The sequence below is a fragment of the Protomyctophum parallelum genome (genome assembly GCF_964188405.1).
Source record: "Protomyctophum parallelum genome assembly, chromosome: 20".
Lineage (NCBI taxonomy): Eukaryota > Metazoa > Chordata > Actinopteri > Myctophiformes > Myctophidae > Protomyctophum > Protomyctophum parallelum.
Window position 1 is genome coordinate 36,546,785 of NC_139718.1, and position 26,801 is coordinate 36,573,585.

General features: G+C 44.3%; 1 protein-coding gene across 1 annotated transcript; it reads right to left on the bottom strand.

Annotated features, from left to right (window-relative positions):
• Positions 1–1,289: 1,289 nt before the first annotated feature.
• Positions 1,290–25,824, bottom strand: LOC310877551 (uncharacterized protein). The gene is made up of 12 exons (XM_083791458.1): positions 25,746–25,824; positions 24,308–24,431; positions 20,016–20,588; positions 19,126–19,178; positions 11,040–11,587; positions 9,685–9,784; positions 7,975–8,041; positions 6,520–6,580; positions 4,922–5,018; positions 3,005–3,121; positions 2,504–2,563; positions 1,290–2,071 (listed from the first exon to the last, which is right to left on the bottom strand). The coding sequence occupies exons 2-12, from the start codon at positions 24,351–24,353 to the stop codon at positions 1,982–1,984; spliced, it is 1,812 nt and encodes a 603-aa protein (XP_083647584.1). The 5' UTR covers positions 24,354–24,431; positions 25,746–25,824; the 3' UTR covers positions 1,290–1,981.
• Positions 25,825–26,801: the final 977 nt, after the last annotated feature.

The window sequence follows — 26,801 nt, forward strand, 5'->3', positions numbered from 1 at the left end:
ATGTCCGGTCGCCTACAGTTTTTTTGCAGCCTGATTTTATGGTAAGAAGGGCCGTTCCGGGTGATCTTAGTACACGAGCTGGCTCGTAAGGGTCGAGTAGGTCAGAGTAGAGCAAGGCCGGACCTAGCTTTGAACGTGAATAAGAGTATTTTAATAAATTCTGTAAGAGACAGGCAGCCAATGTAGGGAGGCCAGAATAGGGGTAATGTGGTCGAATTTTCTGGAGCCTGTTAGGAGGCGAGCTGCAGCATTCTGAATGAGTTGATGGATTCTTTTGAGAGGCAGGAGTATAGGGAATTACAGTAGTCGACACAGGAGTAAATTAATGTGTGGATAACTTTTGTGAGGTCGGGACGGGAAAGAAAGGGTTTGATTTTGTTTGTTTCAAAGGTGGTAAAATGAAGACTGGACGACTTTCGTTACGTGACCCTCGAGGGAGAGGTCAGAATCCAGAGTGACACTAAGGTTAGGTTTAGACATAGTTTTACTGAAGTTAGATTAAGAATAAGGTCAGGTTTAGGCATAGTTTTACTGATGTTAGATTAGGAATAAGGTTAAATTTAGACATCGTTTTACTGAGGTTAGATTATGAATAGTTAGGTTTAGGCATAGTTTTACTGAGGTTACGTTTAGGTGGTGACCATTCCGAGGTCGGCAGTTTTGACCCGGGGCGAGCGTGTTTTGGGTCGAGTGTTCTTGTATTCGATGCAGCAACACAGTATTTGACTAAACCGAAATACCGTATGTCAAAATGTATGTGTGAGAGAGATAAACATTACTATATCTACTTATTGTACAGTATGCAAGTTGCCGTGGTTCTTAACTCAGATTCCCTATATGTACAATGGATCTGACTATGTTTATATACTGTAGGGTAGGCTACCAATGCTAAGGCCTTGTAGCTTTGCCATATTTTCTGAACCAGACGGGAGCTCAAACTCCCCCTACTGACTTTCTAGTTGAACTAAGACAACTAGAGTTAAACAGGAATTACCAGTATTTAAATTCTTGTTTAACACTAGTTAAACGTTTTACTGCACATGGAAAGGTGCAATAATAGGTACTCACCAGCAGATGGAACTAAAATCAAGTAAATAGTTTACTCAGACCATGAATCCCAGGGAAATCCCTTATTGCAAGAAAATAGCTGACCACCCATAGACAGATGTTTGGTGTTATGTGCTTAATGAAGGAATATATGACAAATAAATGATCATACACCTTAAGGACCCACCACTTTGAGAACTGGATTGTAAGATGCTCAGAATAAATAACAGCATTTGCTTCATAACTTTATTTCTTTGGCACCAGCTTTGTTTTATATAAACATTTTTTTACAAGACATTTAAAAAATAGGCTTAGATTTTTCAACTTTTGAAAAAGAGGACTTCGGCATCAAAAGCAGTCAGTACAAACTCAGTCATAAACATGTTTAAATTATGTGAATATCAAACTGTACAAGCACTCAATGGATGCTTGTCTGTGTCACTTATGACACATAGTTTGTTTATGTAATATAAACAGAGTTTTAGACCAGTGGTGTCTTGGATTCTAAGAGAAGACGCTGCTTGATAAAGGGGCAAATTCAGAATCATTTCTGACAATTCCTACTAAACTCTTGTGACATAAAAGTACAGCAGTTCTAGAATATCTTTAAACCCTCCTACATAACATCAAAGTGCAGGGAAGAAAAGTGCATATTTACAGAGGGCTGAAAGGACCCGACAGCTTGACCATCTCTGAAAAGGATCACAGAAAATGCACGGTATATCAGCAGCTAAAGAGAAGTTGGTGCACAACTGGAGAATTTGTCTCCGATTTAGTTTTAAATAGTATGTGACGCGTAATACAGTACTACCGAGGAAAGAATTCTACCTCGACTTGCACTCCTTTCCTCAAGGTTGCTATGCCAAATATTCCAAATAGACGATCAATTTCTTTAAATTTCATTTAAAGCCCTCCTGGAGGGCCTCTTGTGGAGTCACATCTCAAAGTGACGGTACATGCTCTCAACGTAGCTCAGGACGCGTTGCCAGTCGGGGCCTCCCGATCTCAGCATCTCCTCCATCGTCTGTAAAACAAAACAGTGACAAAGTGATATTACAGGGTTTTTTTCTTCACGTTTGACATTGTAGGGATACTTCTTCAGCAACACAAGAAACCAAAATATAATCTACACAACTCCATCAGTATAACATAGCAAGCCTTTACTCTGACATAATTTCCTCTCAGGCACAGCCTAACCCCAACCGTGGACCTAACCTTCGCTAAACTAAACAAACATTTTAGGTGGGAGCTCATGGCAAGAAACTCTGGTCACATCCAACCCTTTTGGGGTAAAGCAATGTAAATACTGTTTACTGTTTTACCGATTCAACGGTGGGTTTCATCTGTCGTGTACACACTCAAGAGCTATGAAAACAATTGCATGTCACTCTTAAAAAAGGTAAAACATGGCCATTTCCTCAAACTGTTAAGAATTCAGTGGTTTCCAGAATCTCACCAGCGACTGAGCGATTCCAACATTCTCTCCTGTCTTGAACGCCAGACTGAGGTTCTCTTGCTGCAACAGAAAGTGCAACTTAAGAAAACATTAATGATAATATCTCTCCACACATCTGTGAGATTTGTGCACAGGTCCAGTGTTGATTTTGTGGACTAATACTATGACGAAAAGTCATAGTAGTCGTCGACTACCTTTTTTCACTGACGAAAACAAAATGGAAACTAAATATATTGACAATTTCATCAACAAATAAAAACTAAATTAAAATGTTAGGAAGGGACCAGTGGACAAGAGATCCAGTATAAGTAAAAGACAGGTCATTTTACACTTGGTTGCATGCTGAAAATGGATCTACAAGCTCGCAGCGCGACGCGTTGTGAGCTTGCATATCAGCTATTTTCAGCAAACTCAGCCATTACGACGGCATTAAGGCCCGCCAAAATACATTTTAGTCGATTACATCAACTGTAGATTTAGTATTAATAATAATAACAGTACCTTGCTCTCGGGGCTCAGGGTGCAGTATGGAATGTGCGACGGGAGGTAGGTGTGGTACACAGCGCAGAACGCCAGGCCATCGGCCCAGCTACTGCTGAAGTTGGTGATGTCGATATTCTACGGAAGGAGAGGAAACAGAAAGGGGGATAAAGGTAAATTGCACAGCAATGACAATGCTCCATCTCTGCACATGGACACACTTGTACCTAGTGGTGGAAAGTAAATAAGTACTTAAGTACATTTACATACATACATTTACTTAAGTGTCCGCCTCTGAGTATTTCTGATTTCTAGTACTACTTCTTCTCCACTACATGTCAGAGGCAAATATTGTACCTTTAAAGGTATATTCAGTGATTTCACTTAATTCAAATATCACTTATTTTTTTGTTTTGTTGTGATAATCCTCCCTACTATAGAGTGTGCTGGCCATATAAGGAGTTCCTCCCTGTCCCCAGTTAACCCCTGGGGGTCAAAAAACCTTAGGTTTCGTTTTTGACTCTCTATCCTGATTGGACGAAAGGCTGGGTCCCACAGCCAAAAACGAAACCTAAGGTTTTTTGAGTGAAATCACTGAATATACCTTTAAGGTGGTTGCACACTGGACGCGTTTTTCGGAAAACGCAGCTAAAAATCTGAAAAACGTGCTCAGTGTGTGGGGACCTTTACTCCACTACAATTATTTGAAAACTTTAATTACTTGTTACTTTGCAGATTTTGATCATTATATAAAAAAATTAACACTTCAGCCCTATTTTGACCATTTGAAAATACCCGATCTACAAGCTCACAATGGGTCGCACCGCAACATATTGTGAGCTGCTATTTTTCAAATGATTTTTATACATTTGAAAACTTGTGATTTGGGACATTCTGCGTAATGAGTATACATTTACTTTTGTACTTAAAATTTATTTTGATACCAATATTTTAGTACATTTACTCAAGTAAATTTTGATTACCGGACTATTACTTGTAACGGAGTAGTTCTACATTGCACCATTTATACTTTTACGTAAGTCACAAATGTGAGTAGTTTTTCCACTACTGCGTGTACCTTATAGCCCTGAGTGTACTGGTTGTACCTTATAGCCCTGAGTGTACTGGTTGTACCCATAGACTGTAAAAAATATGGACAAAGCGTTCCCCGGGTCTAACATGAACGTAAAATGAAGCCTGTAATAATATGCTAATTCCTGATGTAAGTCGCCATCTTTTGGTACCAGCTGGCCATTGGCTGGCTCCGTTTTGTACCAGCTGGTCATTGGCTGCCCAGACAACGAGGCGGGTCTTCCCCCCTTCTTCTCCGTTGGTTTTTATTTTGACTCGAGTGGGAGGAGAAGACTCTTGAGTGGGAGGGGAATCCCGATCATAGACTGTAACGGTAGCCACGCCCCTCAGAACATACGCGACTTTATGGTCATTTTTTTAATTAATGGGACCATAATTTTCCAAAAAGAATATTATGACATTAGAAATGAGACTTTAAACTAGTGACTGGAAGAAGAAAGTATTCATGACCATGTTTATTAAGGTAATACAGTCTAGGTGAAGTTGGGCCAAAATACATGGGCCTCTATGGAGCTATGGGGCTTTTTGGGTCCAGTCCAGCGCCACAACAGGCCATTATATGAACTACCGATTTCAAATGAGGCTTCACGAAATATCTGGCTGACTGCCCCCCTGGTTGTACCTTATAGCCCTGAGTGTACTGGTTGTACCTTATAGCCCTGAGTGTACTGGTTGTACCTTATAGCCCTGAGTGTACTGGTTGTACCTTATAGCCCTGAGTGTACTGGTTGTACCTTATAGCCCTGAGTGTACTGGTTGTACCTTATAGCCCTGAGTGTACTGGTTGTACCTTATAGCCCTGAGTGTACTGGTTGTACCTTATAGCCCTGAGTGTACTGGTTGTACCTTATAGCCCTGAGTGCGGTTCTGACACCAACGGAGCAGCGAGTTCCTCTTGGAGCCTCCATGACGCCGTAGCAGTAGATTAAAACCATCCTGGGACCTGGACACAAGTCAGCATGTGAACAACAACATTGATTGCATTTTTTGATCGAATAGTTTATTGCAGGAGTTTTCATATCAAGGCCTATTATTTATTTGGCATTTTGCGCTCTCAAGAGTTAAAGATTTAGGGTCCATTTGGTTACCAACTCTCCATCATTTAGCTGCGGACCACATGGAACCCCCTCAAGGACCACTGGTTGAAAATGAAAACCACTGCTCTAAAGGGATAGGACCACCTTGCGGTCTTGTTTCCAATCAGGCCCTACCTACGCAATAAATTTATAGACATGACATGAAATAATAACTAAATTCAATATCATCAAGATTCAAGATACACTGACAAAAGTGTCCCATTATTGTTTTTAACAAACAATAACAGGACTACTCGTATACCACATGTGAGAGTTAAGAGAACTCCTACAAAATCATCGATATGAGATCTGCTGCTTGGATTCGATGATAAAAAAAGATTGATAATTTTCATTTATTATTTCTTTTTAAATGAGAATTCCATGCTAGAAGGCTTTCTTACCTTTATTTGTAGTTGTTACGTCCCCACCAAAGAGGTCCAGGTGTTATTTAGTGCAAAAGCGCATTATTGGCTATTTCCCCTACCATAAGCCCTCAATGAATTGAATTGCATTGAATTGGGCATTGGGGTATTGTGCTAATTTGCTTATTTCCATCGCTCAAAAATATTTTTTTTGTATATATCCTCTCTTCATAAAGTAAATAGTATCCCAAGCGGCACTACTTTACTAATAATGCACTTTTGCACAAAATAACACCTGGACCTCTTTGGTGGGGAAGTAACAATTACAAATAAAAGGTAAGAAAGCCTTCTAGCATGGAACTCTCCTTTAGTGGTGAAAGTTACAGGAGTGCGTTCTGAACTGTACCGATACGTATATTTGATGTATACGTCTATATAAATATAATCATAACATCATTTGTGGGAAGTCTATTATAACACATGTGGGGAATTTCTTCGGTCTCTTCAAGACTTACAGTATTTCTAGGCTTGAGTTATTAATTAATATATAGATAACATTACATTGAACATACACACAGACGGACATAATTAACAATATCATAATTTAGATTTCTTTCCATCTATTTTCTTTTAAATAAATTTAATAAATTTAATTTTGATTATCAAAATAGTAAATAGAACAAGTCACTAAGAAAATAATCAAGTGTTGAAGCTCTATACATACACAATATTTAATAAACTAACACGAACAATGGTCATTATAAAACTCCATAGTCTTCCATATGCAATAGTGGTTACTGTGAGTGTGACAGTAATTCAGGTAAAATAGGCGTTTAGTGTTCACAGTGCATTCACTGGCATCAATATCAGTAAATTAGACTAATTTACAATCACAGGAAGTAACACTTGAGCCAGCCACTTGGAATGAATCAAAGACTGCTTTGTTATGCGTGTGTGTGTGTGTGTGTGTGTGTGTGTGTGTGTGTGTGTGTGTGTGTGCACCTACTTGGCGGGAGGCACCTCAGTGAGTGCAGAATTGTACTTGTTTAGCAGCTCCTCTCGTTTCCCTACAATGACATACACACAGTGTGAAAACACTGAACAAATGCACCTGGGAATGCAAACACTGCCCGTGCCAACATGTCTTGTACTGTGTCTCTGCACTGTGACCTTGTGCTGTGTCTCTGCACTGTGACAGTGTGCTGCGTCTCTGCACTGTGTCTCTGCACTGTGACCTTGTGCTGTGTCTCTGCACTGTGACCTTGTGCTGTGTCTCTGCACTGTGACCTTGTGCTGCGTCTCTGCACTGTGACCTTGTGCTGTGTCTCTGCACTGTGACCTTGTGCTGCGTCTCTGCACTGTGACCTTGTGCTGTGTCTCTGCACTGTGACAGTGTGCTGCGTCTCTGCACTGTGTCTCTGCACTGTGACCTTGTGCTGCGTCTCTGCACTGTGACCTTGTGCTGTGTCTCTGCACTGTGACAGTGTGCTGCGTCTCTGCACTGTGTCTCTGCACTGTGACCTTGTGCTGCGTCTCTGCACTGTGACCTTGTGCTGTGTCTCTGCACTGTGACAGTGTGCTGCGTCTCTGCACTGTGTCTCTGCACTGTGACCTTGTGCTGCGTCTCTGCACTGTGACCTTGTGCTGCGTCTCTGCACTGTGTCTCTGCACTGTGACCTAGTGCTGCGTCTCTGCACTGTGACCTTGCCGTTCGACCTTTTCAACCCAAAACTTATCTGTTCAGGGCAACCCATGAATCATTTTCACCACCTGTTATTCAGCCAAGAGTCAGACCCTGACAGTGATTGTGACGTTACAGTTAATCATCAGAAAATGTGGTTTCAAGAGACTTTTCGAACGGACAAACAAACGAAAAAAGAAAAAAAACACACAAACACAAACAGATGAGATGTGACTTACAATACCTTGCCATGCATTTCTCTAATCTACAGGCAGGTTAACCACTTAATTATAACCTCATCAAGAGCAAAGAGGACACCAGAACACACAACTCACATAATGTGGGACTAATGCATATTCAGCACAGCAGTGGTTCTCAAATATTATCATGGTAAATGATGCATGTTCAACTGATGTTCAAAGTTGACCACAGACCCAAATATTAAAACATGTTTGTCAGGGAAAAGATGAGAGATGTGCTTGTGACACAGAAATTAATTCACAATTTTCCGAAATGATTCAAAATCTCGTTCAATTTGTCAACATTTTTTGAAATGTGAAAATAGCCTACAAGCTATAGATCTACAAGCTCACGGCGCATTGTGAGCTTGATCAGCCATTTTCAAATATCTGAGATATAAAATTGCGTTAACTTAAAGTGGTTAAATTGAATTTGATGCTACATTGACTCATTTAGCTGGGGACCTCCTCTAGGACCCCACTTGGAGAAGTTGGTGAAGTTGGTGTATACATACACAGTCCTGTATACAATTACACACACCTATATGAGTGCTGCTCCAACTGTCTTGGGGATCCAGGCTCCTGCGGCTCTTGGGTTGACCAGCGTTCTGCAAGACAAGAACATGCACAGATCAGATGTATTCATTTCTTTATTACTCAGTTCTCTCATTATAATGACTTTATAATTCTTTATTTATGTAATAATCTTGAGAAAACAAAACCTTCGATCCTCCAGAGTCCAGACCATAAGAAAGTTAAACGTTTTCTCAAGATAAGATATCAAGCCAGCTTAATAATATCAATAGCTTAATCAGCCAGTGACTTCCAGAAAAGTATTGATGGCAAGGTCGGTGACGCTGGAGAGACAGCTGACCTCCAGGAAAGACTGGCAGGGTAACAAGGGCCAGCAACCCCTGTTGCAGCACTCGCATGAGGGCACCACGCAAGCTACAGAACGTACAAATGAACAATACCCCCAGAGTCTCCCGAGAGGAGGGGAGGAAGAGAGACCCAAACAAACGACCTTGACTCAAAAGCACTAGACTATGGCCAATGTGGACAAGGACGGATGCATGCACATGCACACCGCACAGACTAAAGTCTGTGAGACGTAGGAGGACCCTAGGCAGGAAGAAAAACACGGTCCGAGAGACCTCTCAGTGCCTGCAATCCTCCGAGAACACACAAGGCAGAGAGAGCCTGGATGAGAGGGGCAGTAAATTGGCCAATCACTGCTGACCGGCCAACTGGAGTGTGTTGTGGTTTAAGGGTCGAAACTACCAGTGAAGCCAATAGTGTCTGAAGCCAGTAGGAAATCCTGACTTCCTGAAAGTTCATATAATGGCCTGTTGTGGCGAAGAAGAAGGGGGGGGAAGTCCCGCCTCGTTGTCTGGGCCAGCCAATGGCCAGCTGGGCCCAAACGGATCTAGAAAGATGGCAATTGGACTGACAGGCTTCATTTTACGTCCATATCAGACCCGGAGAACGTATATGTTTTTAGTCTATGGTCGAAACACTATAAGGTTAGGGGACCACCCGATGACCTATTCCAGGCTTTATCCATTACAGATGGATTATAATTGCATCTTTGATGTATTTACAAACTGACCACAAGGTCAAGTCAGAAGAGCGCAAATTTTGATTCCGGTCTGTGGATTAAAAAGAAAAAGGCATTCGTGACAGATAATATGCCACGATAATCTCTCTCACACACACATGAGAAAAACAATAGTGCCATGTGCTCAAAGACTAAATAAAGTATGAGAAGACAAACTCCTCACACAAATGGTTTGACCGATTTAGTAAATTCCTTCAGATTACAGTCAGAACACACTTCTAAAACTTCATCACAAAAGTTTCAATGTCAGATAAGGTTAAACGAATGATTTGTTTGCCAGTTTGAGGAACAAAAGGAATGTTTATATTGCAACGGTACATTTTCTTCTAGAAACTGTCACAGGCGCTTATTATACTGCAATTCAGACTAGAAGTCAAATGTTTACAAATGCTTGAAGATGTTTCGTTTTCTCATGATCAAGGAAATCAAGTCATTATCTGGAGAAGACTAACACCGTTTAATAAGATGAATGACTCGAGATCAATATCACGAGAAAGAAAAACCAGAAATATAGTACCATACATTTAATTTATAGTGCATTGAAACTGGAACATATCTACCCTACAGTACTTGGACGAACAGAAACACATATAAAAGGATAAGGATCATGACACCTGTAGAATGTGTCCACACCTTGTTTGTAGATCCTCCCGGTATGCTGGTATTGGACTGGGAGATTCCATTTGGCACAGCAGGAGAGGAGTCGGAGGACACAGGTAGCCTAGACAGACTTCTGTAACATTCAACACACACACACACTTACTTTCTGAGGATTACCCAATTGATTTCCATGAACTATTAGGTGCACACACACACACACACACACACACACACACACACACACACACACACACACACACACACACACACACACACACACACACACACACACACAGAGGATTACCCAATTGATTTCCATGAACTAATTAGTCACCTCACCATTAGATGCCTCCCTGTACAAGACAGGTTTAACCCTAGAGTCCCCTGTCACCGTGCAAGTGTGGAAGGCTCATAGCCAACGTACAAGCTCACGACGCGTCGCAATGACTTGTAGATCTGCTTCATGACATGCCCAAGATAGGGACCCTGGTGTTCATGTGGTTAAAGCAATTCCTTGATAAGTGAGGACTGGTTTTCTGATCTGTCGGAGTGTCCTTGAGAGGATTATGGCACTACAATAAGATAGGCGCACGCACACACACACACACACACACACGATGTGGAGGCTGTGGTTACACTTGAGCCAGACTGCTAAATAAAATGATTCTAACAAAATCCCTGTCCTCAAGTGACCCTGTGGAGGGGGGCTAAAATGTGTCACATTCAGACAGAACAACAACAGAAAACAGAGCCCACAAAGTCGCCTCTAAGTGGATTTGGTGATTCTCATCCGTTTTCAATTACTGTGACAGAGCAAAAACAATTGGCAAAAACAAAAAGGGAGCTGTTAAGGAAACTTATGTAATAATGTTGTCCAACTGTGTTGCATAGGTGACCATGAAGCCGGATTTATGCTTAGTTGTGAGACACTGACGACACATGACAAAGTCTATCAAGCCCTTAACCCATTTAGACCGGAGAACAGATTCTACAAAATATGTCTTCTAAATCATGACAGTTTTCTGAAAAACCTGTTTCTATATCAGTGGTTCTCAAAGCTTTTAATGTCAAGGACCCCAAAACATATGTAATTGGCCACCGACCCCCATCTGAAAATATGTTGTTCCAGGGACCCCCCCCCAGAAGCAAAGATTTGAGTTAAAAACACTCGCTCTGAAAGAAAATATATTCAAAGATTTGCGCCACATTTTGCTAAGGTATAACATAATGCTTAAAACACCAAAAGGGGTTCCCGTCCAGAATGGGTTTAGAAACAATGTAATCATTTCCAACACAACACTTTAATTCCATTTTTTGGGGTGATTTAATTTGGTTTGGATTCATCCAAATCACAGGCACCATTCAGCACTTTGGTAATCTTCGCTCACCTGGACCTCTCCGTGGCCACCGTCCGTCGCATCTCATTGGCCTGCCCCTCCTCTCCCCGCCTCTCCTCATTGGTCAAAGTTCTCAGGTACCTATTGGCCACGCCCTTAGAGTCCATTTTACCTTCCTCCGTGACAGAATTCTTCGCCGCTTCACTTGGGCTCCCTCTCGCCGTCCCTTCTCCTCCCGCCCTGTACGTCCCTCGTTCCCTACCCCGCTGGGCGCCTTCCCGCTCGTCGCAGTTGGAGATCTCCGTGGCGGCGGGCCTGTCGCGGCGGGCCCGATTCGGAGCCTGGGCCTCGACTTTGCCCTGGGCCTCAGCGAGAGCGCTGTGCCCCGGCCTGCTCTCCTTCAGCTCGTCCCTCAGGGTGGCCAGCTGCCCGTCGGCCTCCCTCCGTCTCTGCTGGGCGGCGGCCAGCTCCCTCTCCAGGTCCCTGTGAGCCGCGCGGAGGGCCGCTAGCTCCTCCTCCGCCTCGGCCCTCAGCCGGTCCGCCACGGCTACCGCCACCTGCAGGTCGGACTGGAACTGCTGCCACTCGCCGCGCTCCACCTGCCGGGGGACGGGACGGCATGTCAATGTTATGTGCGTTCAGAGATATGTGCGATTAGCAACCATGTGCAGACGCTACTTTTGTTGACGTTCATATCTTTACGAAACATGGAGCTAAATAAAATAAAATCTATTTTACATACATAACATTTTACGGCGATTTCTTTATTAATATTTACTACAGTCCTACTAGACCCCAGGAAATTATATCTGGCCACAAACGATCACGGGATCTACTGAATGTGAAAGGGGATACTAGGGGGATGCCATAATGTGTGTCGTAGGCTCAATATGTCAGTTTGTCACCTACCCCTTCACATTCAATAGATCGCGTGGCCAGATGTAATTTCCTGGGGTCTAGTAGTAGGACTATAGTAAATAATAATAATAAAGAAATCACCATATTTCTTGGTAATTTTTTTTTATATATATATATTTAGTCACTTCGAATGCCCCCGCCCCCCTGTCAAAAATAGCTAAAATCGAAGAAAGCAGCAAATTAAAAAAAACTTGTATCTTTTACTTTCTCTAATAACAACCTAAAACAAACAAACAAACAAACCGTGGTTAAATAAACAAAGTTGTCCTTTAAGCATCTTAAAGATGAGCCAACATTTCATAGTAATCCAGTAGACATGCGTTAGTCCAAATCAATAAATAATACATAACTTTTCACCAATCACAATATTTCACAGTAAACGCACAGAGCTATTTCCCATTCATGACCAAATCAAGTGGCTACCTCACCTCATAGACCATTATAGAGTAATTCATGACTAATCGCCTGTGACAAATCACTTCACACAAAGCACTATTGACAAAATTGCAATGGAGCTCATTCCATCAGACACCAATACACCCCAATTAGATGTGACGGGCTGGCCAAACGCAATAACTCAATTAGATGTGACGGGCTGGCCAGACGCAATAACTCAACCCTCGGCAGACACTGAGGTCTTGAATGATCGGCCCTCATCACGCAACTGAAATGTCTGCCGAATGAGCAGCAAGTCACGGCAGGCAAACAGCAGTGGAAGGAGCGTCAGAACTCTAACGAGGCGAAAATCAACCCTCACTGTGCCAATTTCAGTTTCACCCCGTGTCCTCCATTCAGAAATCAACATAACGTGAATGGCTGTTTACTGACTGATCTCAGTGTGTGAGAACACACACACACACACACGCGCGCGCGCACACACACACACACACACACACACACACACACAAGATAAACGACAATTTTGTAAATGCCGTTTTTACCATTTCATTGCTATTTTAGTGAGGACCAGTGAAATTGTTCTCAAAATGTCAATTTGGGTACATTTGGCCACACACACACACACACACGCGCGCGCTCGTGCGCAAAGTTAGATCAGTTTCCTAACACTGTATAATTTCTGAGTGAAGCCAAAAAAAACCGATATCACAGTCAAATGGGCATGTATATCACTCTCCAACAGCCTCAATGAAGACCCCTCCTTATTATCTATGATTACTAGACCACAATGGTCTGGATCGGCTATATCAACGCCTTTTCTTTCCCTTTTCCTTTTTGTAAAAGTAAACACAACTCTCCAACATGCGCACATCGAGCGGAGAAAGAGATCCAGTTTTTGGTGTGCTTTTAGGTGCATTCCCAGAGCCTATCGGTGCCTTGGACAAGCACAAACACTGCCCCTGTGGACACGACGCACACACTTCAAAAGAGGCCCTCGGAACAAGCCAGCCAAGAGGTAAACGATACCAGACCATTAAAACAAAGTGAAGCAACCATCTACATAAAAGGGCAGAGGAGGAGAAATGAAAGAAAGACAAAACAAAGAGAAGAACTTAAGGATAAGAAAGTAGCTGGAAACATGCACAGACTTGGGCTAGCGAACCGAGGCAGAGGGTACATAAAAGTTAGTGTACGTGTGTGTGTGTGTGTGTGTGTGTGTGTGTGTGTGTGTGCTTGCATGTGTGAAAGAGAAATACGGAGAGTGAGGAGGAGTGTTGCAATGTAACCCACAGAGAAATGAGGGAGTGGAAGGGGTAGGGAGGGAGGCCTGGTAATTAGATGAAGAATGGATTGTGAGGAGAGGAGGAGAGATCCCAGCCAACTTGTTTCCTCATCTGACCAGCGACTCAAGACCACAGCTGGGCCGCATTATATTGGATGCACGCGCACACACACACACACACACACACACACACACACACACACACACACACACACACACACACACACACACACACACACACACACACACACACACACACACACACACACACACACACACACACACACACACACACACACACACACGCATATATCATATTCCATCCATCTCTCCCTCCCTTCCTCCCACACACACACACACCTCCCTCTATTCTCTACTGCCTCTCCACCAAACCGCACAGTACAACTCTCTCTCCACAAAGAGCTGGAAGGTGGATAGAAGACTCTCTGGCTAAACGGAGCAAAACAAAACATCAAATGGACCGCCAAGATGTCGGGAGACAACCCTGGCTTTCTCGCAATGTGACTGAGGTGTCTCACTTCGTATTTGAAAGAGAACCATCCATCCATCCATAATAATATTCAGTGTTTGTTGATTTAACTCAGAAAGGTGTACAAAATGTAACCAAATGGACCCGTAACATTTTGCACACACTCCCGAGTAAAAGAAAACGAAACAAAAGAGGGATAAATTAATGCTCAGGTTTATACTGCGTAGGCTGAATATTAAGACACACTACATCAGAGACATTTAGCATGCCTGCTAAAGGAAACAGGAAGGAGCACTCTCCTCTTCACACTGAGATAAGACTGTTGATTCTCACACACTCTCCCTCCCTCCCTCCTCAAGGACTGATCTAGTGCCCCACTGCAGGCCCAGATCGCGCACACACACACACACACACACACACACACACACACACACACACACACACACACACACACACACACACACACACACACACACGCCATTTAGACATCCGACTCCCTGATAATGCCTGGGAAATGTCCCAACACATTGGGAATTTGGGAGATACCGTATTGTGCGCATGTGTGTATTTGGCAGCCATCTGTCCCCTGGCTGCACATCACATCCACACCCCGGCTTCCTAACACATACTTAAGAGAGACATCACATCACATCTCTCCAGTTTTCCGGTTAAGCGTTTCCATACCATTGGTCTTCCAAAGTGGGGGCGGCCAATTGGAAAGGAGAGGGAAAATGACAAAATAAAAAGAAATATATATATTTCTTTTTAAGCCATTTCACAATAGGGGTTGTGGCTATTTTGGCGTCATTGGTATGGAAACGTTTAGGAGCCCCTGCTCTATGACTGACACACACGCACACAGAATTTGCATTGCAAATCATTTGACAGACACCCACAATACAATACAAATTAACTTTAAAGCTATAAACAGCGGTCTGGCTCAGGGGAGCAGCCACTGTGCACAGAAAGAGACCCACATAGTCTCATGGTGAGCAATAGAGACAGAGATAAAAAGCATCGAGAAAGACTAAATTAAATGAGAAAGAGAAAGAAAGAGAGAGAAAACAAGGGAGCCTAAAGCCTCATTTCTGGAAATCTCCAGTACCATCCACCTGGAACTGATCCCAAACCAGTTCTCTAAGAGATGTTAGATCCTGGAGGGTGGGGGTCCGATCTAACCAGCCATCCACACACTGCATGTTCAAAACACTGTGTTCATGCCGTGTGTATACAGCCCATGCAGTGCTGGACATACACAAGCAGTCAAGCAGATGGCACATCAGATAACATATAGGTAAATGCGAGCGGATTACGCTGCATCTCCCAGCTATATACAGGGCCTGTGGGAATGGAGGGGAGAGAGAGGCCTGAATTAGGGAGAACGGAGGCACTGAGAGAATGAGAGGACGGATAGATTTAGAAAAGGGGTCAAAAGACGGTGACAGAAAAGCAATGGACCGGAGACGAGTGGAATGTCGGGTAATTCCCATTCAAGTCGATGGCAAAATAAAGTTTATCTACCATGAATAAATAAAGCCGACACACCCGAACACACAAGTGACGTGTTGGGAGCGGTTAGCACCGCTCAAAAAGACGGGGAGGAGGAGATGAGGCAAGGAGGCCGACGAGCACTAAGCTGTGAGGTCATTGTTTTGAGTTCTCAGACTCAAGGAGGCGCAGTGATGGAGAACGGACGAGAGAATTAGAGAGGGAGGCACAGAGATTAGGGGAGGGGGGGTTAGTTATACAATATAACACTCAACCCACACATTCAAAGCAAAACTCTCCGTGCGTCTCCCGTTGCAACACACGTGTGTGACGTCAACGCGGCCAGGCGGCCAGTAAGTCACAGTGAGAGCGGAATTATTTTAAACAAAACAAGTTCCATCTCCTCTACAGCTGAACGCGAGGCCCCTGAACATCAGGGGAACCCCCCCCACCCCCCCCCCCCCATCCTTCTCCTCCCCCGCACAGCACTCCACCTCTCGCTGTCTCTCCACAAAAGGGCTCCCAGGACACCACAACAGGCCACGAGTTCATAAAGTCGTTCTTTGCTAAGCTTATATTGCTCCGCTGGGGGCCCACATAAACACAGACGCTGGACAGCACTGGAGTTAGGATTGAAGGGGCTACCTCATTGTATACTGGCGCTCCAGCTCACCCAAACCCCGGGCTTGCATTCCCAGACAAACATGCAAGCAGCGCTGGAAGAGAGTTGAAGGGACGAAGACAAGGAGAAGACAGGGTGGCGGGAAGGAAAGGAGATACGATAAGTTGAGATTTGACTGGAGAGAAACACTGATGGTATACACATCATGGGGTCAGCATGCCTGAGTTATTAAGCAATTAAGCCCTTTACACTGCATTGTACAATAAATAGCGGAAATAGGACATCTAATGGCAGAACCAAAATAAATGCCGCCAGGTTGAAAGTGGTTAAATTGACAGAATTAGGCCATCTTCATGCTGGAAGACATGCAGCTTGGGCCGCGGCTGAGCAGTCCAGGCACCTATAGGCCGGTGGGGGGGGGGGGGCACGCATGTCCCCCCCCCCCCGTCTCTCTCCCCCTTTCCTGTCACATTACTGTACCCGGTCCCTATCAAATAAAGGCTAAAAAAGCCATAAAGAATATCTTAAAAAAGAAAAGAAAAGACAGAGCGCCAAGAGAAAAGGACAGGAGAGGCACACGTCACGTCATACGCCAGCTGTTCCAATCTGTGGCAGATCTGGAGGAAGTCGGGAGCCCCAGGCCAGAATCCCCTTAAGGGCGTGGACCGGGGAACGGTTGACAGGAAATTAGTAAGCATAACTAAACAAAAAAAATTAAGCGTACTGTTCCTCAGCAATATGAAATGCTTAAGCACGATGAAGAGATCATTTTAGTTCCTTAATCTTGCAAAATGGGTTGGGGCCACACTATGGGTCGACCTACATTTTCATGGTGGGGTCCAGAACAGCATTAATGAGGATAACACTGTCTTTCAGGTCCTTAAGGAATCTGTTAAATTCAACTCGTCACATCTAATTTCTTTCCACAGTTTGTATCAGCCACTTGATCCTATAGTCACGTATGGTGTACTTATTTGGGGCAAGTCATTATAGGTAGGTGAACATTTGGCAAAAACAGAGAGTGGCAAAGAGATTTGTTGCAGAGGGAAACAAGGAGGGGGCCAAAGTGCCCCCCCTGGGGACTCCAATCAACACAGTATAGGGTTTAAGTGGTTAAACAGCAACAGGTACACTGCATTTAAAGATGGAATGCCGTAATGTTTTTCACGCCTAAAACCATATATTATAATTGTCTCCACCAGCGAAGGCATGGGGAGAGTATGTTTTGCACTCCGTCCATGTGTGTGTGTCCGTATGTCCTTCCGTCTGTGAAGAGCTAATCTCCGGCACCGTTAACCCGGTCGATGCCAAATTTTGCACACACACTCCCTGGATGCCAACGATGAACCTCTGCCCCAAAATTTCCAGAATGGCCTGTTACAGAGCCACCAGGAGGCCGCTTTGTGCAAAACAAGTTTTTGGACAGTACACACATTTTGTCCAAACATCGCGCAAATTGGTACACAGTCTCTCTAGAGCACGGGTCTTTCAGATTTCTCAGACTCCATCCTGATTGGCTAATATTGGCTTCCAAAGTTCGCAGGAGTGCTCAGTTTCAAACAAAATGCTGCAAATCATGAACACATTGTGTGATTTCCGTGAAATTGTGCACGCACTAGGCCGAGGAAGAAATGCCACATGAACATTTTCAACTCAGCCTCATGGTGGCGCTATAACTCGCCGAAAAGTGTTTTTACTTCTAACTGCACGGATCTGTGGATAACTTTGTATGCCAACTCCCTAGAAGCCAAGGAAAAACCTTTGCCTGGAATTTTTCAAATCTGCTCATTATAGCACCACCAGGAGGCCGACATATGTAAAACACATTTTCTAATATTACTCCTTCAGATTTTATCCAAATTTCACGCAAATCAGTACACAATACATGCTCTCTATAGTCATGTGATCAAGACGGGTTTGTTTGATTTCTCATAATCTACAATTGGCTTCTAAACTTTTCAGGAGTAGCCCGCTTTGTGGCATGCCTGACAAAGAACTCCATATATGGGCATAAAAGGGACACAGACATAATATCTGGGTGGGGAATGCATTTCAACTTGCATCAATCCAAGTAGGCCAGCACCGTTGTAGAGGCCCCACGGGTAAAATAATCCAATAAATGAATGGTTCTGATGCTGTTCTGGGTAGTTTCACTTTGGACAGAGGAACAAGGCACCTTTGACAGTCAAGAGATCAAGGACAGACAAAGACGATCTCAAAAGCAGCGTTTCCTCCTCCTGGGCCTCTTTGGACCGGAGGAGAGGAGGAGAGGACAGGAAGACCTCCATTAGCAGGACCCCCCCCCCCCCCCCCTCCCCCTGGGGGTCGGGCCGTTTCGTGTGCGGGCGGGCTGCTAGGGGTTGTGTTTTTATCTCGGAAGATGAGAGGCCGCACAAACCCTGACCCATGCCTCAGGGAGTGTGTCACTTCCTGTTTATATTTCTATACTTATCCACTCAAGTCCCTCTCGGCGTGTTGTACAGTAGATGTACAGAGAGATCATAGTGATTAAACAGGACTTAACTGCAGTTTACTGCCTCTCTGGGGCGCACGCACGCACGCACGCGTATGTGCATTGCATTGCATGCGTATGTGCATTGCATGCTGCAATTCGAAAATGAAATCCCCCCCCCCACCGCCCCCCCCTTTTCCCCTCACTGTATATGTTTCTTTTCCCTTTTTACCTCCTTTATGATGAATTCCTGTTCTGTTCTTTGACTATATAGAAGTGTCTATTTGTACGTCTCTAAATGTTTTGATGAATTGAACAAGGTGGACCCTCTTGTTAACAAGTGTAATGCTTAATTGGGTCGTCCGCTCACAGTTAACAGTCTTTGTATTGAGTTTGTGCTCGTGATGTACTGTACTGTAATTCTGCAAACTGTTAATACATATTTCAATCAATCAATGTCTAGATCATTGGATGTAAAAGTCTTACCTGAATGGTGCTTCTCAATGTTGTCACTTCTGTCAGTAGACCTCTCAGTAGCTCTGGGGGAAAGAGTACAACATGTCACTGTCACATGCATGTCTTGCACACCAAAAACCGACAACAGGGATGAAGTGGATCTCTCCATAAGAGAATGCAGTAACGTGACCAGGGGGGTGGCCTTATGCCCTTTTGGGGTAGTTGTTGCTATAATATACAGTATATAAAGCAACATAATGTTTTTGTAATTTTCTAATAAATATTTGAAGTTTTTCAGAAAATGTAGGTCAGGATTTAAAAGGCGTTTTTAGAATCGGCCTCAGGTCTAAATCGGTGCAAACTCTGAACGTGTGCCCAAACCGTCTGGGCACCGAGACTGCCAAACCAGCCGGACGGCATGCCGCGGGTTCGACTCCCGAGCCCGACGGCCTGTAACTCCCCATCTCTCTCCCCCTTTCCTGTCTGTCTACTGTTCCCTATCAATAAAGGCATAAAAAGCCTCAAAAACAAATCTTTAATTTTTTTTTAAATAAACTCTGAACGTGGGCCCGGGGGCCGTAGGGTAACGTGTTGTTCCGACACATTCAATTCCATTGGCTTAAATTGGCCTTTAGGTGACAAATGCCACCCCTGGAATCTGACTAGCCACCCCGGATGCCACCCATTTTCCTAAACTATGATTGGCTATCTTCCCAGTCAGGGAGCATCTAATTTAAAAAAAAACTAATTAAACTTCAAACACAGGAATGAAAGACACCGTAGTGTTAGTAATTATGGACTCCACTGATGGGTAGTGCCGACAGAAATATTCAATTAATATGCATGTGTGTGCTAGCCGGCATGTGCCCACGCTCGTACTTCAAGACACCCCCCGCACCCTAGTCACAAGTCTCTCTCACCCGTTGCGCTCAACGCGTCATCCTGACCGCTGGCGGTCCCCAGTGTTGTCCTATACTCCTCCAGCATCCTCTCCATCTCCTCTCCCTGGACGCCCCGAGCCCCGTTGGTCTGCAGCGGAGACGGACACAGACCGCTGTCCCCGTCCGAACAACTGGACTCGGAGGGGCTGGCCGCGGGCGACGTGGTGCTCGGGGACGAGGGCGGCCTCTTGTTGGGACTCGCCTCCAGACTCTTGGCCTGGCTGAGGCGAGTCCGGGGGGTGGAGGTGGACGGACACCCGTTACGCCCCGGAGCAACCGGCGGCCTTTTGGGTGAAACCATTCCCGGTTTGTTCTGCACCGGGGGCGTGGTCACGGGACAGATCGTGGCGCTATTTGGGCTGATGGGCGTAGGGGTAGTGGGAGGAGGGGGCTGGGTGGGCGCGGTCGGGGCGGTGGGACCAAGGTGTGATTTTGTCCCGACGGGGACTGGCCCAGAGCCTGCGGCAAAATCTACAGATGCAGGCTGTGGTAAGCTGGGCACATCACTCACAGGAGAGTTGGGAGCAGTGTGGAAAACATCCAAGTGAGTACCTGAGACACAACAAAAGACAAGTAAGATGTGGGTATGTGCGCGCGTGACATCAAAGGTCATATACCCAAAGTTATGCGGGACCACCTACTGAGTGGCAAAAAACTACTTTCTGGCCTTGACAGCCCATACATGCAAACAGAAAAGTCCTATCTGATTGCATTACAGTGAGTAAATGTCGTTTGAGGTCATTTAATGATTACCTGACCTTAAACAATGTTAAACTCACTTTGCCACTCACTTTATGCATGTGCACACCCTCTATTATTATGTATTTTTGCAATGTGTTCCCCCCCCCCCCCCCCCCCCCCCCCCCCCCCCCCACACACACACACACACACACACACACACACACACACACAGAGAATGGCTGTCTGACATGTTAAAGCACGTTGAGAGAATGGAGCTAGGTGGTCACTAGTCTGGCACACCGACACATTCAGCACTCTCAGCGAGCTGCCAAGGTGACCAGTTGAACAAGTCCCTGTTGGGCAGCTCATAAATAAGCCATCACTCTGAGGGTGAATAGCCTGATACTAGTCTGAGAATAGACATTCCTCTTGAGCAGTCACAGTCCACTGCGCCCTTTCCAAAAAGAATTCTTGAGAGCACAACACAGGCAACCCAGTGTTTCCCACATACAGGGACTTATCTCTGGTGTGCCACCACAATAACAACAATATCAGACTATCCTGTCTGCAATATTTGCCAAACTGACGAGCATTAACATGCAGTATTGACAGTTTGTCTTACACATGCACATCCTGTCCACTGCATTACTCTGCATCTTCTCTTCCAACCACCACAAATACACTCAAAATCAGGGGGGAAATAAACTAGGCTCCATTTCACATTGGCCCCTTTTCCACCAAAATAACTTCGGTTCAGAACCAGTGCCGTTCCGAACCTTGGTGCTTTTTGCGAACCGGTCGCGAACCGGCTGCATTTCCACCAGATTGACGGCCGGTTCATTTGGTAGCGCTATTATAAACACAAAATGTTGAAAAGGAGGACGATCCCGCAGACGCCCCGAGGGCGTTGCACAACACAAACAGATGTAAACAGTATCCACGAGGTTGTGATGTCAGGGTTACAAGTTATTATAACGCCCCGCAAGTCTCAGCTGGATTCTGGATTGCGATGCATCCGTAATTTCCGTATACGTTTGGATCATTTCATGTTTGCGTTGGCAATTAATGTAAACATATTTTTGTTCAAAGATGGTTGACTGATGTGACTGATGTGTTTAATGTAGGAGGCAAAACATAATTATAGCCTGAACCATATTACACGAACCATATAGCCTACCATATATATACCATATTATATACCCCCATCTTTTGAGATGGGGGTCCGCAGCGGCGCAGCCAAATACATATTAACTTAGAGGTCCTTGCATGAAAAGGTTTGAGCACCACTATAGGCTACTTGTAAAATGTGTCTGATAGATATTTACTACCAAATTGTTGTAGCCTATCATTCATGCAGGAGTCGGATGATGAGCAGGACCCCAGAAAATATTGTGTGCCAGGTTTTCCTAGATTAGATATGTTTAATAGCAGATTAGGCCGGAAACATATCACATTATAACTTGTATTTCGTTTCCTCATCGGACCATTGCACATTCTTTGAAGATCCTTTTTTTTTTTTTGGCGGCATCGTTATCTGTTATGTTCTGTTGCGTGTGTCACTGTGTCTGCGTCCTCCCAAGTTCCAACCCACTGACAAGTTGCAACCTACTGACACACCCACTTATATCGTCTCGGTTCACAAAGCGCTGCGTGCAATTACAAAGCTGAACCACCGTTTTGAGGTTCACATTGGGAACGAACGTTTATGGTTCGGAACCAACTCATTTTCAGTGGAAACACTCTGAACTGGTTCAATATGTGGCGGGAAGAAAGAACCGAACCGGTTCAACCCCGGTGGAAAAGGGGCCATTGTGTCTGTTTCAATTCTATTCCTGCGTTTCCTTTTTTGGACAATAGAACCCACAGCGCCTGCAGAATGGATGCGTTTTGACATATGACTCACGATTTAGTATAAATTTGCAGTTACACGCTCATGATGACAGAAGAAATAATGGGGGGCTTGTTTTATGACATTCTCACGGAGCTCGTCTTTAAAGCTGCAATCCTGGACTTAATAAATGAATAAAACATGATTTGAACCACTGCTGTATAAGAGTGTGTTAAAGGTAGGGCAAGTAATATTTATTTGTGTTAAATAGCGCTATATTCTGATAGTACTAGTGTTTGTTCAGTAACAGGACTCAAGTCTCTCCAGCTCTTTAATAAACAGAAATTTTAAGGTTGGAATACCAATTATGATCCAATCAGAAGAGAGAATTTACACAGTATACAGATTGACCAATTAAAAATGGAAGTGATGACAAAGAAATGAGCAGACAAAATTGGAACACTATAAAATTGAAGCTGATAAATTGGTACTCCTGATTGGCTGAAATTGCCACCTGAAAATGTAATTTCTGTTTGGAGAGATGGGGGAGTCCTGTTACCGAACAAACAATATAGCATAGCAATGATTACTATCAACCAATTTGGTTTCAACCAAAACATCATTTATCCTACCTTTATCCTTTATACAATACAACCAGTACGACTGCAGCGATTGGAGGTAGTCTAACCATGGCGTAGGTGATAAGGTGACCACCAAGAACTACAACATGACGTCACACCACAGCGATAAGCTACTCATCGCTCACTCACCCAAACACATCTCTCTGATTTTACCAACCACCGTTTCGGTGGTCACCTTATCACCTAAAACTGGAACGGGTAGCTCTGCCTGAAGCTCCTGAGCCAGATATTTCCCCTGGCCAAGAAGCGAGCGGTATATGTGAATATTACAGGTTATAGCTTTCATTTCCTCATCCAGTGTTCCAGAGTGTTTACAATTTCAGAGGTCCCGATTTACACTCGCAGTTAAATTAACATGCTGGAGAGGGGTGTGTGTGTGTGTGTGTGTGTGTGTGTGTGTGTGTGTGTGTGTGTGTCATGCACATTGAGTGTCAGAGAGAATTAGGCTTCCAGTGATTAATCCGCTGCCCTTCTGCTGAGCCCGGGGAATTCTGCCGATTCATCACAGCTGGCCCCTCCGTGGCCACGACCAATCTCATTGGGACGCCAGGAGAATGACCACTCACTGAACAACGTGCAGGAGTGGAGCCAAGATTCCTGCTGCTCAAACACACACACACACACACACACACACACACACACACACACACACACACACACACACACACACACACACACACACACACACACACACACACACACACACACACACACACACACACACACACACACACACACACACACACACACACACACACACACACACACACAGCTTCTATTCCCCTTTTGTTGCTCTCAATCTCCTACTTCTCCTCATCTTCCATTCTGTTTCTCCTCTCTCTCTCTCTCTCTCTCTCAGGGTGGTGTGTGTGTGTGTGTGTGTGTGTGTGTGTGTGTGTGTGTGTGTGTGTGTGCATGCGTTTGAAACCCAAGCCAGAGTGAAGACTATCAACATTGCAATCTTCCAAAGAATCTGAGTAATTTATGGGAAGATGACAGTAGAAAATAATTACAGAATTGCTGTGTGTGTGTGTGTGTGTGTGTGTGTGTGTGTGTGTGTGTGTGTGTGTGTGTGTGTGTGTGTGTGTGTGTGTGTGTGTCAGAGAGAGAGAGCAATGTACCTGTGGCTGGTTGTCCGTGGCCATCCTTACTGGAGAAGTTGCCCATGCTGCAGTGAGGGTGTGTGGGCACCAACGCGGCCCTTGCAGGCGCTGGCTTTATCTCTCAGCCTCCACACGAGTTGGCCTTCACGTACGCAAACACCAACAGAGACAAACACATACAAGGAGACATTACTTGGAGTTGGAACCATGTGAGTCAGTCAGTGGGATCATTACACAGTCACACACACACACACACACACACACACACACACACACACACACACACACACAGACAAAAGTGTATTCAGGGCGGGGACCCCCGGGTAGGCCGTCACAATTATTACAGCGTATCATCATAAAATAATGGCGCTTATCATTCATAATCGCTTCCATGTTGAAAACTTGAACTTGTTCAGACAAAAACTAATTTGTGGTGCCTGACATCAAAACGTTTGAGAAGCATTGGCACATACACGCTTCTGCATTCCACCAGGGAGGGAGACATGGGCCTATAATATCAGTCAGTATTGGTCTATATAGGCTATGAAGAAGACCTTGGAAATGATGGTGCAGTTCAGTCAACTTTGGAATGATATCAGTAATTTGCAGGTATAGTGACTACAAGTCTGGACCAGAGAGCTGTACAAGGCAATAATAGAACTCACAGCAGCACAAACAACAGTCATTGAAGAAGTGCAATGATCATTGTTCATTTGAATGCTCATTTGGTTTAGTGCAGAGCCACACAGAAGAAGGCCAATGACGTTTTACGTAACCAAACCAAATCACAAAGATGGGATGTATAGTGCCATGAAGCGGGGCGTACCAACAACACCCATGATGTGAGCACTACTGCAAAAATCCTGAGCTCTCAAAATAGCCGTTTGTTGTAGTCTACGTATTGTATCCCTGAGAGGGAAACAAAATGCACCCAAATGGACCCATTTGGGTGCATTTCGTACCATCTCGGAGATAAACTGAGGACTTTACAAAACACCCGCCATATGTGAACTGAAGACAATTGTTGTTATTGTTCAGCTGAAACTCCAGGCATAATGAGAATGAGCGAAAAGCTTAGAGTGTTTAACTGGTCTAACTCTAAATTACGGAGGACGGACAGGCAAGATGCATTAATTGATTACTGATGGATTATATCGGTAGTAGCCCCTACCTGCCCCCCGCGAAACAAAGTTTATATTCACGTTAACTTTTACTTCACTGAAATCTTCACAATCACAACTTTCACGCTCGGTTTTTGGTGGGACGAAAAAACGTTACATTTTATATCCGAGATACTTGCGTCTCCTCTTTTAGCTCATGGTCCATAGCGTTAGCTGGACCAGATCGCTACTCCTCCTTTTAAGACATTAATAGGATCAATAATTTATCTGGCGTAAAGTTTCCCACAAAGAAAAACTGCACGACTGTGATTGTACAATATAAAATAGAAACATACCCCTGGCTGAGACGATGAAAATGTAGTTTTAAATCCTTTTGTTCTCCGCTCCGCTCGCTGCTGGTTCGAGAGTTCACTGTCTGCACCTTCGTATCGCGCCGCGCCGCACGCACACTGCCTTGTGGTCTCTCTGCAATGACGGAGGATGTCCGGTAGAGGGCAGAGTTAGGCTGTGGTAGTGGTATGATACCTGTTGCCCTCTCAAGGAAACAAACGGTAATCTAACTTCTCAAGTGTGGTGTAACTTGTAAATCAGTGGTTCAAACCTTTTCACGTCAAGGACCCTCAAATTGATAGAATCATTGGCCGCGGACCCTTCCTATCTGAAAAGCTTTTGCCACTTGCCAAAAAGTTGCCAGGGAGCCTGAGAATATTTTAAGTGAATAAAGGCAAGGGGTTAAACTTAAAGGACGACTTCATCACTTTTCAGCCTATCTTCATATAACCCGGTCCTCACTAATGTGCATGGTAAAATAGCACAATTTATTTCGACTGACACAATTATGTCTCATAGGAGGGCTGTGGGCAGTTCAGAATCAGAATCCCGTCTTCCAATCCAGTGACATATTATTATATATTATTTATTTTAATGTTTTCACTTTGTTTTTGCCTCTGCTGGGGCACTTGTGTAGTAGCAGGAACTCCTTCCATTTCTTAGTCCACTTCCCCGTGGGTGCACAACATGTTTAGGATTAGGCCTACAGGGCAGTGGTGCTGGCAGATTCTGCATTATGGACTACACAGGGTTTATCTAAAGACTGACACACGATCAAATATTGATCAATAGCAGGGTAACTGTATTGAAAGCTGAATGACTAAAAACACCATGGCCTATGTGGTTATTGAAATGAGAGCACATAAGCCTACTATCAGCCCAACATGACAATTTTATTTTATTTAACCTTTATTTAACCAGTAAAAAACAGATTGAGACTAAAGTCTCTTTTACAAGTGTGAACTGGCCAAGAGAAGAGGCGAAATATGTAACACAGCTCTGCCAGTAACAATACAAGACAATAACAAGACATAATATTCATAAACAGTAGGCCTACCCAC

Excerpts from the sequence above, each read along its gene's own strand:
- LOC310877551 (XM_083791458.1), bottom strand. The coding sequence starts at position 24,353 with ATGGGCAACTTCTCCAGTAAGGATGGCCACGGACAACCAGCCACAG. Across the intron at positions 6,581-7,974 it reads TTGGAGCAGCACTCATATAG|GGAAACGAGAGGAGCTGCTA; the intron begins GTGTGTGTAATT and ends ATGTCATTGTAG. Across the intron at positions 3,122-4,921 it reads ACCGCACTCAGGGCTATAAG|AATATCGACATCACCAACTT; the intron begins GTACAACCAGTA and ends CTCCTTCCGTAG.